We start from the raw sequence: 13054 nt of genomic DNA, 5'->3' as shown, positions 1-13054 counted from the left end.
AGAGAGAGAGAGAGAGAGAGAGAGAGAGAGACCGAAAGCGAGAAATCACCCCCCAGGGGGTTTGGCCATGCTGCAATCCCTTCTCCTCCATTCTCTCGGGATCTTGGGCATGCACGCACATGAGCCCCGTGTGAGTTTAAGCCACCAGATCTGGGACTCAAACTGCGGATGACTACATGGGAGTCCAGAGACATAGCCATTACACTAATTGCTAGTCCCGTAAATATGAAATTCTAAGGGTTTGTTCCTTTAAAATATTTATATAAATTTCTTATATCCTAAACATCCTAAGATGCTAACTTAGGTTAATGGTATTCAGTTAAAGCAACAAAAAAATGGACTAAAACAAGGGAGGAAGGCTGCAGCTTAGAGTCCAAAGATAAATCAAGAAAACGCATTTTTCCCAAAGATTTGCTAATGAGTGTTAATAATATAACATATAAGGAGATGGAGGAGAAAAAGTGATGTTGAAGTCCAGGGGTCCAGAGGACCAAGAAATTGCTTCAGAAGATTGGGACAAATCAAGCTAGCAGGAAGTAATGTATTTGGTTTATGGCTTGTGAACAGAAAGAGTAATCCATATGTAAGGTTGGAAAGGCAGGTGACCTATATGTTATGGAGTTTATTACAAACTGATGTAAAGATTTTCGGTTGTTACTTAGTGGGCCTTGAAGCTCAACCAAAGGTTTCTGAGGAAGAAGCAACATAATCAGAGCTCTTCTAGTGCAAGTAATAGTACTGCAGTAACAACGTGGATAAAGATCTATGTAAACATGGGAAGGAAGATCAAAGGAAAGAGGCCACAGAAATAACGCAAGCTGAAGTAATAGATGCTAACTTAGGGTAACGGTAGTGGGAAAAGAGAGGAAAAAATGGATGAAGGAGGCGTTATGTAAGCAGACGCAAAGGGAAAGGAAGAAAGAGGAAAGTCAGGATGACTTTACAATTCTAGCCTAGTACTACGGCTTCGGTGTTCCACTGCAATTTAACACTCATGTGGCAGTGTTCAGAGGTGGGGTCCAGTGGAGGTATTTGTGATATGGACCTTTCATAAATAAATTAAGGCCAAATCCTGGGAGAGACTGAGATCTTCCTAATTAGTGCCCTTGAGAACAGATGACATAAAGCAAGTTGGCGTCCCACATGTTTCTGTGAGCATCCACTGGCCCTTCTGCTCTCATGCCATGGAATAATGCAACGCAGGGCCCTTCACTAGAGCTAAGCAGCTGCCAGCTGGTGCTATGCTTTTGCACTTTCTAGCCACTAGAGTTTTAAGTCAAACCTCTTTTCTTTTTAAATCACCCAGTCTCAGCTATTATGTTACAACATTAACAAACTAAAACGTCAAGGGACTGCTAATTCTACAAAGCAGAAAATGCAAGAAAACTTGGAATTCAAGGTAAGTGTACTTTATGCCATATAAGCCTGAGGGACTAGCCAATTAGAAACGACCAGAGATCTTGGAAATGATGAATTCAAATTTGTATAAAATACAGGGAATATTGATTAAGGTTATAAATAGGAGTTTATAAACAAAGAACAAAAGTAATATATTCAACTTATTTGTATTAAATTGTGGAAAGTAGAATAAAAGAGGTACAATTCTGGGGGGAGGGAGCGGAGTTCAGTAACCGTTTTTAGATAGAGTGGGAGACTTGGTGCTCCTGCATTCGGAAAGCCTAAACTAGATCTGAGCTAGGATATAAACAGGCAGAGATGAAGGGCGAAGGGACTCCAAAACAGAAGGGCATTCCAGGTTCCTGAAAAGATACCAGTAAAGTCAATGAAATAGGAAACTGCAACTCCCATTTGTGAGGGAGTGATGACAACACCATCGTGCTTAGGTGTGGTGTGTATGTAGAGAACTGATGAGGGAGCAGGAAGAACATGGAGAACCTGTTTCTGACGGTGCCAAATGTCAGCAAAATCATCAGCCAAACTGAACAGCTTAGGTCTAACGAGCTAGTCCATGACTAGCAGCTGGTTAAACTACTTGTTCATGGAGTTAAGGTACTCTGTTGAATACTTCAAAATGTGCTCCCACTGTAACCTAGTAATCTTAATTTCTTAAACTTTGGCACCTAAAAGTCTCAATGTTCTATACGCTTGAGAGTTTAAGATTATGGCAGTATTGTGTTTCAACTGTGAATAAAATGTCTGAAGTTTTCTTTTTCTTTTCCTATTTTTGAAAAATTATAACTTATATTTTGCATCAAGAACATTAAATGCTATTTTTAATGTATTTACAGGATATTCAAAGGAGAGAAGCATTTCAGAATGGCTGGGAAAAGTTGTACTTGCTTACGTTATTAACTTTTTAAAGTCAGAAAACTTTTTCATTGTTCATAAAAAAAAAAAAATAGCATCTCCATAATGTTCAAATGATGGTAATCTTAAACCCAACCCCTTCCCACACTGTATTCTTACAATTACAATATTTTACATGGACACTGTTCATTTATAACGCAGCACCAATCATTCTCATAGCAGTTACTTTGAGCAGTATCCGAACATAATTTTACTAATATATGTACCTTGTACAAATCAGGGCATCAGGAATATTTCAGAATGATTCCATGATTCCAAAAAATCTTCTTTCTCCCAATAGTTAATTAAAACCAAATAACAAAAAACCCCTACATTTTTCAAGTGAAATGCAATAAAACTCCCAAATGAAGAGTAAGCTAAAAGAAAAGAATACCTGATCTGGGAGTTTTAACAAACCTTTATTTTAATGAACTTTTTGTAGAGATACAGAAAGAACATTATTATGTTATATATGCAGAAATAAACTCAGTATTCTTGGCAGAGGTACATTTTAGTCTATAGCACAAAAAGAGTTAACCTAAAATGCAAATTGGAATTGCATTAGATATGTTTGTTTGTCATTCAAATGTGGTTTATTTTAATGGTAAAGGAAATACTGAGGTTGGGTAAGTACTTAAACTTTATTATGGAAATAAATGACATTGCTTTGAAAGTCTTCTATGACATAAAAAATATGTTACGAAGAGTTAATGAATTTTCTATTTTCCTATCCAGAGTAATTCTGTTTGTCTTTTATTTTCAGGCAATGGTCGCATAAAATTACATATGACTTTCCCTCTTCTAACCTCAACCAAACCTTGAGCTACATCTTCTTTGCATGTTATGCTCAAAGTGCTTTCATTATGGTTAATGTACTTTTAATAGTCTCCTATAGTAAGACAGCGATATTAAGTGTGGGAATAAAATATCCATGATACCACCTTGAATTTGCTCTAGTCCCTTTTATCTGAGGGCTCAAAGCACTTCCCACACATTCTCATTCAGTAGCTCCTTGAGGTGTAATATGAGCCTTTTATGGTTGAGGACTCTGAGGTATAAAATGACTAAGGGAATTGAGGTCATTTCCAGAGTTCTCACTGAGCACAGTCTGGATGTTTCCCTGAAGGAGTGAGCATTCCAGGCTGCCTAGATGGCTATACTGGCTTCTGTGGTGCCCAGATTGGGTATATCTTTATTAGTCTTTTTTCTTTATGGGTTGTCTCCCTTACCTGGACACCATCAGATGCAGGGATGTAACTTGCCCTTTTAAATGTGTCTGTCACGTTTCTGAGGATTTCCACAGACATCAGAAGATCTCCTGCATAGAAATTTTTCCTCTGAGTTAAATCCAACAGTGTCTTGGTCACCTGGGACATTCCATCACCTGCCAGCATTCGCTGCCCCTTAGCAAGGTGCTCTTTAATCTGTGAAGGTCAAAAGAACAGAAGAAACATCAGAATCTTCATTACTATTTCTCTACATTTCTTTATCAAACAAAGGTACTTAAAATTGCTCGGTCAACTTTAAAATAGATTTGCAATCTGGGAAAATTTCAAAACTGTAAATTGTACATATCCCATATTCAGATGAATAAACATCCAGCATGCAACAACTAATGAATGCATACATTTTTGGCAGGCTTGAAGGACTTGCCATTTCTAGTTAGAACACACAGTTCAACACATTGGGGAAATTTGTATTAATTTTATCTTCTAATTGGAGTAAAGATAAAAATGCTTTTCACATGGTAAACATGAGGGATTGTTTAGTCAGGTGTGATCAAAAATAGGAGATTCTAAACACCTGAAATTATCCATTTTGTTAACAAGCTAAGTTTAACTTTTGCCTGACCTACTAAAATAAACAATTTTTTACATGGCAGCACAAAAGTTGTCACAAGGACAAGTTAGCTTTAAAAAAATTTCTAAACTTTGAAGGTTTACTATGACAGGAATAAAAGCTAGATTACGTTAGCCTTATTTTCAAAAGAAGTAAGCAAAAACTCTCAGCAAGATCTTTAGCAGCAGAATAAACAATTGAGATGCACAGTTTAACATTGTTTTATGAATGTAGAAATGTGCTTTCCGTTTTTGATTTGTCTATTTTACAGTTCAAGAGAGAAAAAGCTTATGAGTAAGAATTGTAAGGTAAGAGAAGATGAAAAGATAGTAAGAATTGATAGTACTTTTTAAAATTTGCTAAAATGGTAATTATTGGGACCAACAGTTGGCGTAATGGCTATGTCACTGGACTCCCATGTAGTTGACCACAGTTTGAGTCCCAGTCCCGGTGGCTTAAACTCACGCTGGGCATGTGTGCGTGCATGCCCACGATCCTGAGAGAATAATGAAGGAGAAGGGATTGCGGCGTGGCCATCTCCCCTGGGGGGGAGGTGATTTCTCGCTTTCTGTCTCTTGTCTTTCTCTTTCTGGTGAGCACATGCATCCTATAGCAAAAACCTCTCCCTCCAAAAACGTTAATTATTATCTTCCCATTATTAATTTGTGATAAAACTAACTTTAAAGAATCATAATATATTAAACACACCAGAGAAGTACTGAAATATAAAGGTTAAAAATTTAATAATTATAATTGTCAATTTTCCATTAAGAAATATGCTAATAGGCGGACAGACAGTAGCATAGAAGTTAAACTCATTGCTCTTCAAAGCTGACCCATGTGGGAAAGTTCTGAATTCATGTCTAGAGACCTTCCTGAGCATTCTAGGCATGCATGTGCCTAAGAACTTGGGTTGGCTAAAGCTGGGAGTAGGTCATGGCATTAAGACTCTATTGGAGGGACCAGTAGTTACCATAATGGCTATGTAGCTGGATTCCCATGTAGTCGACCATGGTTCGAGTCCTGGACCTGGTGGCTTAAACTCATGCCAGGGGTGTGTGCGTGTGTGCCCAAGATCCCAAGAGGAGAATGGAAGAGAAGGGACTGCTGTGTGGCCATCCCCCCTGGGGGGGTGATTTCTTGCTTTCTGTCTCTCTGTCTCTCTCTGTCTAGCGAGCGCATGCGCCCTATAGCAAAAGCCTCTCCAAAAAAAAAAAAAAAAAAGAAAAAAAAGATCATTGGAGTGTTGTTACTCACTCTTTTTCTCTCTGTTTGTATCTTCTGCTCATGGAAATAAATAAACCTCTTTTTTTTTTTTTTTTTTTTTTTTTAAGGTTTTTGCCATAGGGCATATGTGCTTGCTGGTGAGAGACAGTGAAAGAGAAAGTGAGAAGTCACTTCTGGGATGGGGTGGCCACACCAGAATCTCTTCCCCTCCATGCTCTTAGAATTTGGGGCACACATGCACACGTGCTCCATGAAAAAGTTACCTTTCTTTTTTGAGAGGTTTTTGCTATAGGGCATGTACGATCGCCAGACAGACAGAGAGAGACAGAAAGCAAGAAATCACCCCCCAGGGGGGATGGCCACACAGCAGTCCCTTCTCTTCCATTCTCCTCTTGGGATCTTGGGCACACACGCACACACCCCTGGCATGAGTTTAAGCCACTGGGTCCAGGACTTGAACTGTGGTCAACTACATGGTAGTCCAGAGACATAGCCACTATGCTAATTGCTGGTCCCAATAAGTTGCCTTTTTAAAAATTTTTTAAAATTAAGAGAAAAGTGCCAAATGATCTAAAGTATGGCAATCAATTTGGGTTAATCTAAAAGTAACAATTTTTCTGAAAACTGAATTTCAATAGTTATCTTGATTCTCAGATATTTTACTTTTCTTTATTTCTAAAACTGTCTAAAACTATTTTGACAAAAATCTTCAGACATAATTTATTTCTATTGTGTAATGCTAAAAAAACATAGCTTATAGTTTTCTGAAAGTTTATTTATTTCTTCCATGAGTGAGAGACATAAGAAAGACAGCACGGCCAATAGGATTTTGACACTGAGATCCACCCCCCAGCTTCAGTCAGCCCATTCTGAGCAAACACCTGCCTTGCATATTCAGGGGAGGGTCTCCAAGATATAATCCTGGCATCTCCCCATGTAGATCAGCCTTGCAGAGCCTGGTGTTTCACTACTGTGCCACCATCCTCCTCGTATTTTCCCATTTTCTTCTTTCATTTTCTTTCTATTTCTCTTCAGTGGCAGCCTTTAACCATAGACTAAGGGCCAAATGATTGGCATGCATCATTGATCTAGCCCTTCTCCATCTCTTCAGTCTCAATGCTGATTGTTATAGATGGCAGTAATATAATTAATCATGACTCAAACACAACAGTAGCTAATCAGGAAGACACTGCCTCTCAAGAGTAGAAGCCAATTGGTTTGCCACAGTGATATATACTGAAGTCCTGCTCTGCTTCTTAACTGCTGTACCTACTGTGGTAGGCAGTTAGTCATGAGTGGGCAGCCCTAAGAGAAAAGCAAAAGGGCAGTTTGGTCAATGACCTATTTCCCACTAGGTCAATGCCCTAATTCCCACTAGGGCAATAAACTAATTAGGCAGTCCATTAACACTATTTCTAATTTTCTGTTCAGGTTATATGTCCCATGACTTCATGTTTTCAATTATATATTCCACCTCCCTTCCATTATCACTTGCTAAATAATAATAATAATAATAATAATAATAATAATTTTTATTCTTCTAAATATCTGAACAGAGTTCATCAATTCTTTGTGCTATTGCCTTATACATGCATCACTCCTGTCACAGTGAATAATAATAATTTGTTTACACATCTTTCCAACTCATAGTCTCTGAACCTTGCTGCTAGGTAGGCCTCTTGCTTCATTCAGAGCCTTACCATATAACAGTAACATTTTGTTAAGAGTAAATTCAGTTGTTAGACTTTAACTATATTTTTGTTGGATAATATATGGAATGAGCTTTAGAGCTAAGGGTGCCCAGGGTCATACTTCAATTTTGTAGGTTATTATTTATGTAATTGAGTGCACTGCAGTCTCAGCTTATATCTAAAATTTGAAAAATACATCTATATGGAAAAAAAAATTAAACTAATTTCTTTTTTCTTAGAGAGGTTTTTGCTACAGGGCACGTCTGCTCACCAGAGAGACAGAAAGAGAGAAATCACCCTCCGTGGGGATGGCCATACCACAATCCCTTCTCCTCCATTCTCCTCTCAGGATCTTGGGCATTCATGCACACACGCCCGGCTTGAGTTTAAGCTACTGGGTCTGGGACTTGAACCGCAGTTGACTACATGGGAGTCAAGCGACATAGCCATTACACCAACTACTGGTCCCTAAACTCATTTTCTTAACTCAAATGAACACACAAGACTAAGATAATTAGTAGAAGGTACTGCATACAGAAAAGCTCTTGCTTCATCATGATCTGTTTGTCCTACAAGATTTAGTTCTTGAAGATTTTTTTCCCCAATAGGGTGTGTACACATGACAGAGAGAGACAGAGACAGAGAGAGACAAAGAGAGAAAGGGAAAAATGATAAATCACCCTCAAGAGGGGATGACCACACCACTATCTCTTTTCCTCCATTCTCCTCTCAGGATTTGGGGCACACATGCACATGTACCCTGTATGATTTTCAAGCAACTATGTCTGGGACTCAAACCACAGAGTCAGTCATCTAGAATCCAGTGCTTTAACCACCAGGTCACCTGCTGGTCCAAGTTGCTGGACATTTCTAATACCTCCTTGTTTATTGACTGTGGTCTAGTTACTCTGGTCCTTTTGTTCTTCCTTTAATGACATTTAGTACTCGCCTGAATAAGGGCCTTTGCACTTGCTTTTCTTTGGTTGGAAAGGTCTTCCCACAGAGATTCACATGCTTTTTTTTTTTTGGAGAGATTTTCACTATAGGGCACGTGCGCTGGCCAGACAGACAGAGACATAGAGACAGAAAGCAAGAAATCACTCCCCAGGGGGGATGGCCACTCTGCAATCCCTTCTCCTCCATTCTCCTCTCGGGATCTTGGGCACACACGCACATGCGCCCAGCATGAGTTTTAAGCCACCAGGTCCGGGATGTGAACCATAGTCGACTACGTGGGAGTCCAGCGACATAGCCATTATGCTAACTGCTGTTTCCCAAGATTCCCATGCTTTTTGATCACACTTTCAGAGAGATCTTATCTGACTCCCTATCTAAAAATGATATCTTTGTCTTTTTCAGTCATCTTATCTTGTTCACGACCCTTCCTGCCATTGAGCCATCTATCTCTTGGCTATTCATTTTTATACCTCCTCATACAAACCTATTGAAGGAGGGGATTTTGTTATTTTGTTTGCTATTATAGTCCCAGTATCTACAGGCTTATTTAATATATTGAATGAATGAATAAGTCGATGCCCTCCTGTGCTCACATTGTTACTTCATAGGATTACATTAGGCACACGGGGAAGCTGGCCCAACTCATTTCTGAGCAGAGTTTACAGCTAACACTGCTGTTAAAGAACATGGGATAAATAAACTAGCTCACTTGAAAGAGACAGTGCAGCTTCTGGGTTGAAAGGTGCCTGGTTCAGAGACAGTGTGAAGAAAGTTTGAAGAGAAATGAAGTTAATAGGGTCTAACTTAAAAAGGAACCGACAGGTGCCATGGTGGTTAAGGGTGCTGGACTCCCACATGGCTGACTATGGTTCAAGTCCCAGACCAGGTGGCTTGCTTTCTCACTTTCCCTCTCTCTCACTCTGTCCCTCTCTGGTCAAATAAAATAAAATAAAGAAATGAATAAAGTTAAATAAAATAATTCTTTAAAAAATCATAAAATTCAGTCTCCATTTTGTGTTGGTAATGCAAATCACAGCTGTGACACAGAGTTGCAGAGAACTTCAATTGTTCTCCATTAGAAATAGAGTACAACAAGGGTTGCCAAGGTAAATAATGCCCGACTGCCTGCAATCAGCCCTTTCTCTTTTATCCTGGCAACCCGTACCTATGCCTGTGAGGGATTTAACTAGGATAGATCTAATGTATGCTTCCTGCAAACAAAAGCATAATAGAATTTGCTTGAATCTTGAGGAATAAAATATTTAGACATGTTTTCTGCTTGTAGTAAAAATAGTAACAGAAGGCACTGGATGGTTCAGCTAATCAGATGGGAAAGCCAGTCTTTCATGTCTGGGTCAGCATCAAATCCGGCCCAAGTCAGTAGTAAATTCGCGTCATTGCCATCTGACAGCTGTTTTGCAGGCTTATGTGGAATGAGTTGTTCTCAGCCCAGCTCTAAGCAAACAGGTGCCCAGATCACAACACGAGTTCCCACAATTGGCACTAATTAGCATCCTTCCTGGCATTGTCAGTGAAAAATGCCCAGGACAAATACCTAATAATATTTTTACCCACAGGTATAGACTACTTATATAATGTATACAGAGGATAAAGAGAATTTGGATATATTTCCCTCTAGAATATATTTAGTTGAAAGATAATTTCCAATTTAATGCTCTCTCTTTTATTTTTTTAGGTTTATGCTTATGGTACGTGCACTCACTGGAAAGAGATAGAGTCAAAGAGAATTAACCTTCCAGGGACGTAGGCCACATCATAATCCCTTCATCCCTTCTCCTTCATTTTCTCGGGATTTGGGGCACACATGCACACATGCCCAGCATGATTTTCAAGCCTCTTGGTGTAGGATTCAAACCGTAGTAAATCACGTGGGAATCCTGCTGACTTAATCTCCATGCCACCCAATCCTATAAAATCCTAATTTGAGGACTGAGACAATATAGCACATGCAGATTTGGGGCACACGTGCTGACTGATGCTGCTATTCAGCAGCCTGAGGCTATGTACTCTTTCTCACAGTCACAGTTTTCTCTATGGACATGAGATGGATCCTGGTGTAGGTCTTTAATATGTATCAATAAGTTATAGATTAGTAATTATTTCTTCAACTGGATCTACTTGGCTATATATTCCATGCATTAATTTTTTTTTTTTTGAGAGGTTTTTCCTTTAGGGCGCATGTACTTGCCAGAAAGACAGAGAGAGACAGAGAGAAACAGAGAGACAGAAAGCGAGAAATCAACCCCCAGGGGGGATAGCCATGCTGCAATCCCTTCTCCTCCATTCTCCTCTCAGGATCTTGGCACGCACGCACATGTGCCCCAGTGCGAGTTTAAGCCACCAGCTCCAGGACTAGAACCATGGTCGACTACATGGGAGTCCAGCAACATAGCCATTACATTAACTGCTGGTCCCATTAATTTTTTATAATTAAAAATATATTCTTCTATGAATTAAAGAGACAGAACAGAGAGACAAAGATACAGAGCACTGTTAACAGGGTCTTGATTTCATGATCAACTCTCAGTTATCCCTGGATCATGGGTCTCTGAGTGTTCAGTGTGTTCAGGGAGTGCTCCAGATGCAAGAACTTCCTGGTTGGTTGGCTTCAAAGGATATGTTTTAGCATTCCCCTCTATTCATTCATTTTAGTGACAATATTTTTCACTAATAAAAGGGGAATTCAAAAAGTTCATGTCAAATGAAATTATAATATGAATTTATTTGGGTACAAAAAATGTTTGAAATTTATGCATAGTTTGGTCAATAAATACACACTTTCCATAATTTTTTTGAAGATCCTTTATAGAAGTATAGAAGTTCTATATAATCGGGACCAGCAGTTGACGTAATGACTACATCGCTGGACTCCCATGTAGTCAACTGTGGTTTGAGTGCCAGACCCGATGGCTTACACTCACACCGAGCATATGCGCGTGCGTGTCCAGGATCCCGAGAGGAGAATGGAGGAGAAGGGATTGCACTATGGCCATTCCCCCCTGGGGGGTGATTTCTCACTTTCTATCTCTCTGTTTCTCTCTCTTTCTGGCAAGTACATGTGCCCTATAGCAAAAACCTCTCCAAAAAAAAATTCTATATAATCTTTTTCATATTCTTATATTATTTAACTGTCCTTTTGATTCCTTCTTTTATCTCTTTATCATTTTAAATAATAGATTTTTTCATATTTTCTATTATTTTTTTACTTTTTGCCTTGATGTTTCTCCTGAGTCTTAAATTTGCTGATTCTCATGGTATTTTGCCTTACTGTACTTATAATTATTATAAAGTTATAATCCATGAGATTTATTTAGCCCTTAAAATTCCAAGTCCTTCTACTGTGAAATAGTTGTTAGAGACTGCTTTTGAATATGTTTCTCTAGGGATGGGGCACTAAGGCAGTTCAATGATCCTGGATAAATGCATGCCAATTTTTATATTAATTCCATCAGTTCATGGCTCAGATTAGAGATTTCAGTTTCTGAAACGTGACTTCTTTCCTCTTCTCCTCAACCCCTAAAATTCTGTATAAATTCCAGGTTCCTTAGATACATCCTAAGTCTAAGAGTACATTGAGTTTTCCTAAAGCAATAAGAGACCACCGCAGCAATAAGGTAACAGGAGACTTGGTAGAGTATTACTGCTTGTGTGTGATGAACTTTATCAGCATCTCCAAGAGGGCTTTAGAAGCTCAGCCTCCAGCACCTAAGAATTCAGTATCATCTAAAATTACAATAGTTATTCCGTGTAGCTTTGGCTTTTGTTTCTCCCCTACCCTCCATTTCTCGTACCTGAAGATTTCCCTGCCTCTTTTTTGAGATCACCTATGATTCGTAATTTGAAAATACACACTTGTATAACTTATGCAATACCTAGTGTAATCTATGGAGGTCAACTCACGCCAACCCACCATTCTACTACTGCTGTAGATACCAACCAGACTGAACCACTCACCGCTTCCCAAAGGAACCCCATGAGTCCTGCCTTTGTTCCTTGACTCATACCTTAGCCTGCTCTTCCCAAATCCTCTTATTAAACTGTCATCTTTCCTTTCTCCTTCATGAATTCTTTTCAGATAACTGCAATCATGATACGATCTTGACTTTTAAGCCAAATAAAGGTAATCGTGCTCTATTTTATATTATTGTAGTGTTTGTGTTCTTATCTATTCTACTAGACCATAATCTCCTGAGGGCCTTTATTTTCATATCATCTTTGTTTCCCTTGTGATCTCTAGTTTATTGTCTAACATAAAAGGTGCTAGTTCAAAGTGCTTGCTAAATTAATCTGAAACTGTAGAAGAATTTTTTTCTTTTTTCTTTTACAACTATAATCCTCAAATGTTGACAGGGTTAAAAAAAAATAGAAAAGAGTTCATGATTATTTGAAACAAAGAAATAGGTGATAATTGGAAAACTTACATTTCCTAATAGAATTGCTTTCAAAAGATATCCAATTAATATGAATAGGAACATGATTTCAGAAATTTTAGACAGCTACAGTTATATAATTGTTATGTTTGCAAAAATAACAACAAAAATGTTGTGTCATCTATTGAGAGCCTGTTACATGACATGCATGAGACTATGTGATTTACTCTAGATATCTCTTCTGAGTTTTTAAATGATCCTTGGAGATGCCATAATTATACACATTTTGCGGATGAAGAAGCAGAGACTTAGTAAGGTTAACTGTATTCCCCAAAATCAAAAGGCTCCGAGGTAGGGACTATACCAAGATTAGAGCCCAAGCAGTCTGATTCCAGAGTCCGGGGCCTTAACAACTCAGGCTGAACTCAGGTTTTACATAGTGCCTTTGTTAGAAACTGTCAGAATGCTTAAATTCTCAACTGCATTTATTTTAAAAAGATAGTAAATTTTTTTTTACATGAATAATGAATACAAGAAGTAAGAGACTTGAAGCAATTTACCAGACTGTGGATATAGTGCCAATTATCTGAGGAGTAGTTATTATTTTGGAATACAATGTGTCAGTGTTCCTAATAACTATTT

At 38.5% G+C, this 13054-nt stretch overlaps 1 protein-coding gene across 1 annotated transcript in view; it reads right to left on the bottom strand.

Moving 5' to 3' along the window:
- ADGRB3 (adhesion G protein-coupled receptor B3) overlaps positions 1-13054 on the bottom strand; it is an 841452-nt gene that overhangs the window by 436313 nt on the left and 392085 nt on the right. The window contains exon 11 of the mRNA XM_006159627.3: positions 3537-3731. Coding sequence (XP_006159689.1) covers positions 3537-3731 — 195 coding nt within the window. The remainder of the gene's footprint in view (positions 1-3536; positions 3732-13054) is intronic.

This window comes from Tupaia chinensis, unplaced genomic scaffold (assembly GCF_000334495.1).
Source record: "Tupaia chinensis unplaced genomic scaffold, TupChi_1.0 Scaffold000639_1, whole genome shotgun sequence".
Lineage (NCBI taxonomy): Eukaryota > Metazoa > Chordata > Mammalia > Scandentia > Tupaiidae > Tupaia > Tupaia belangeri.
The sequence above is the reverse complement of the archived record's forward strand: the minus strand, read 5'-3'. Positions and strand labels throughout refer to the sequence as shown.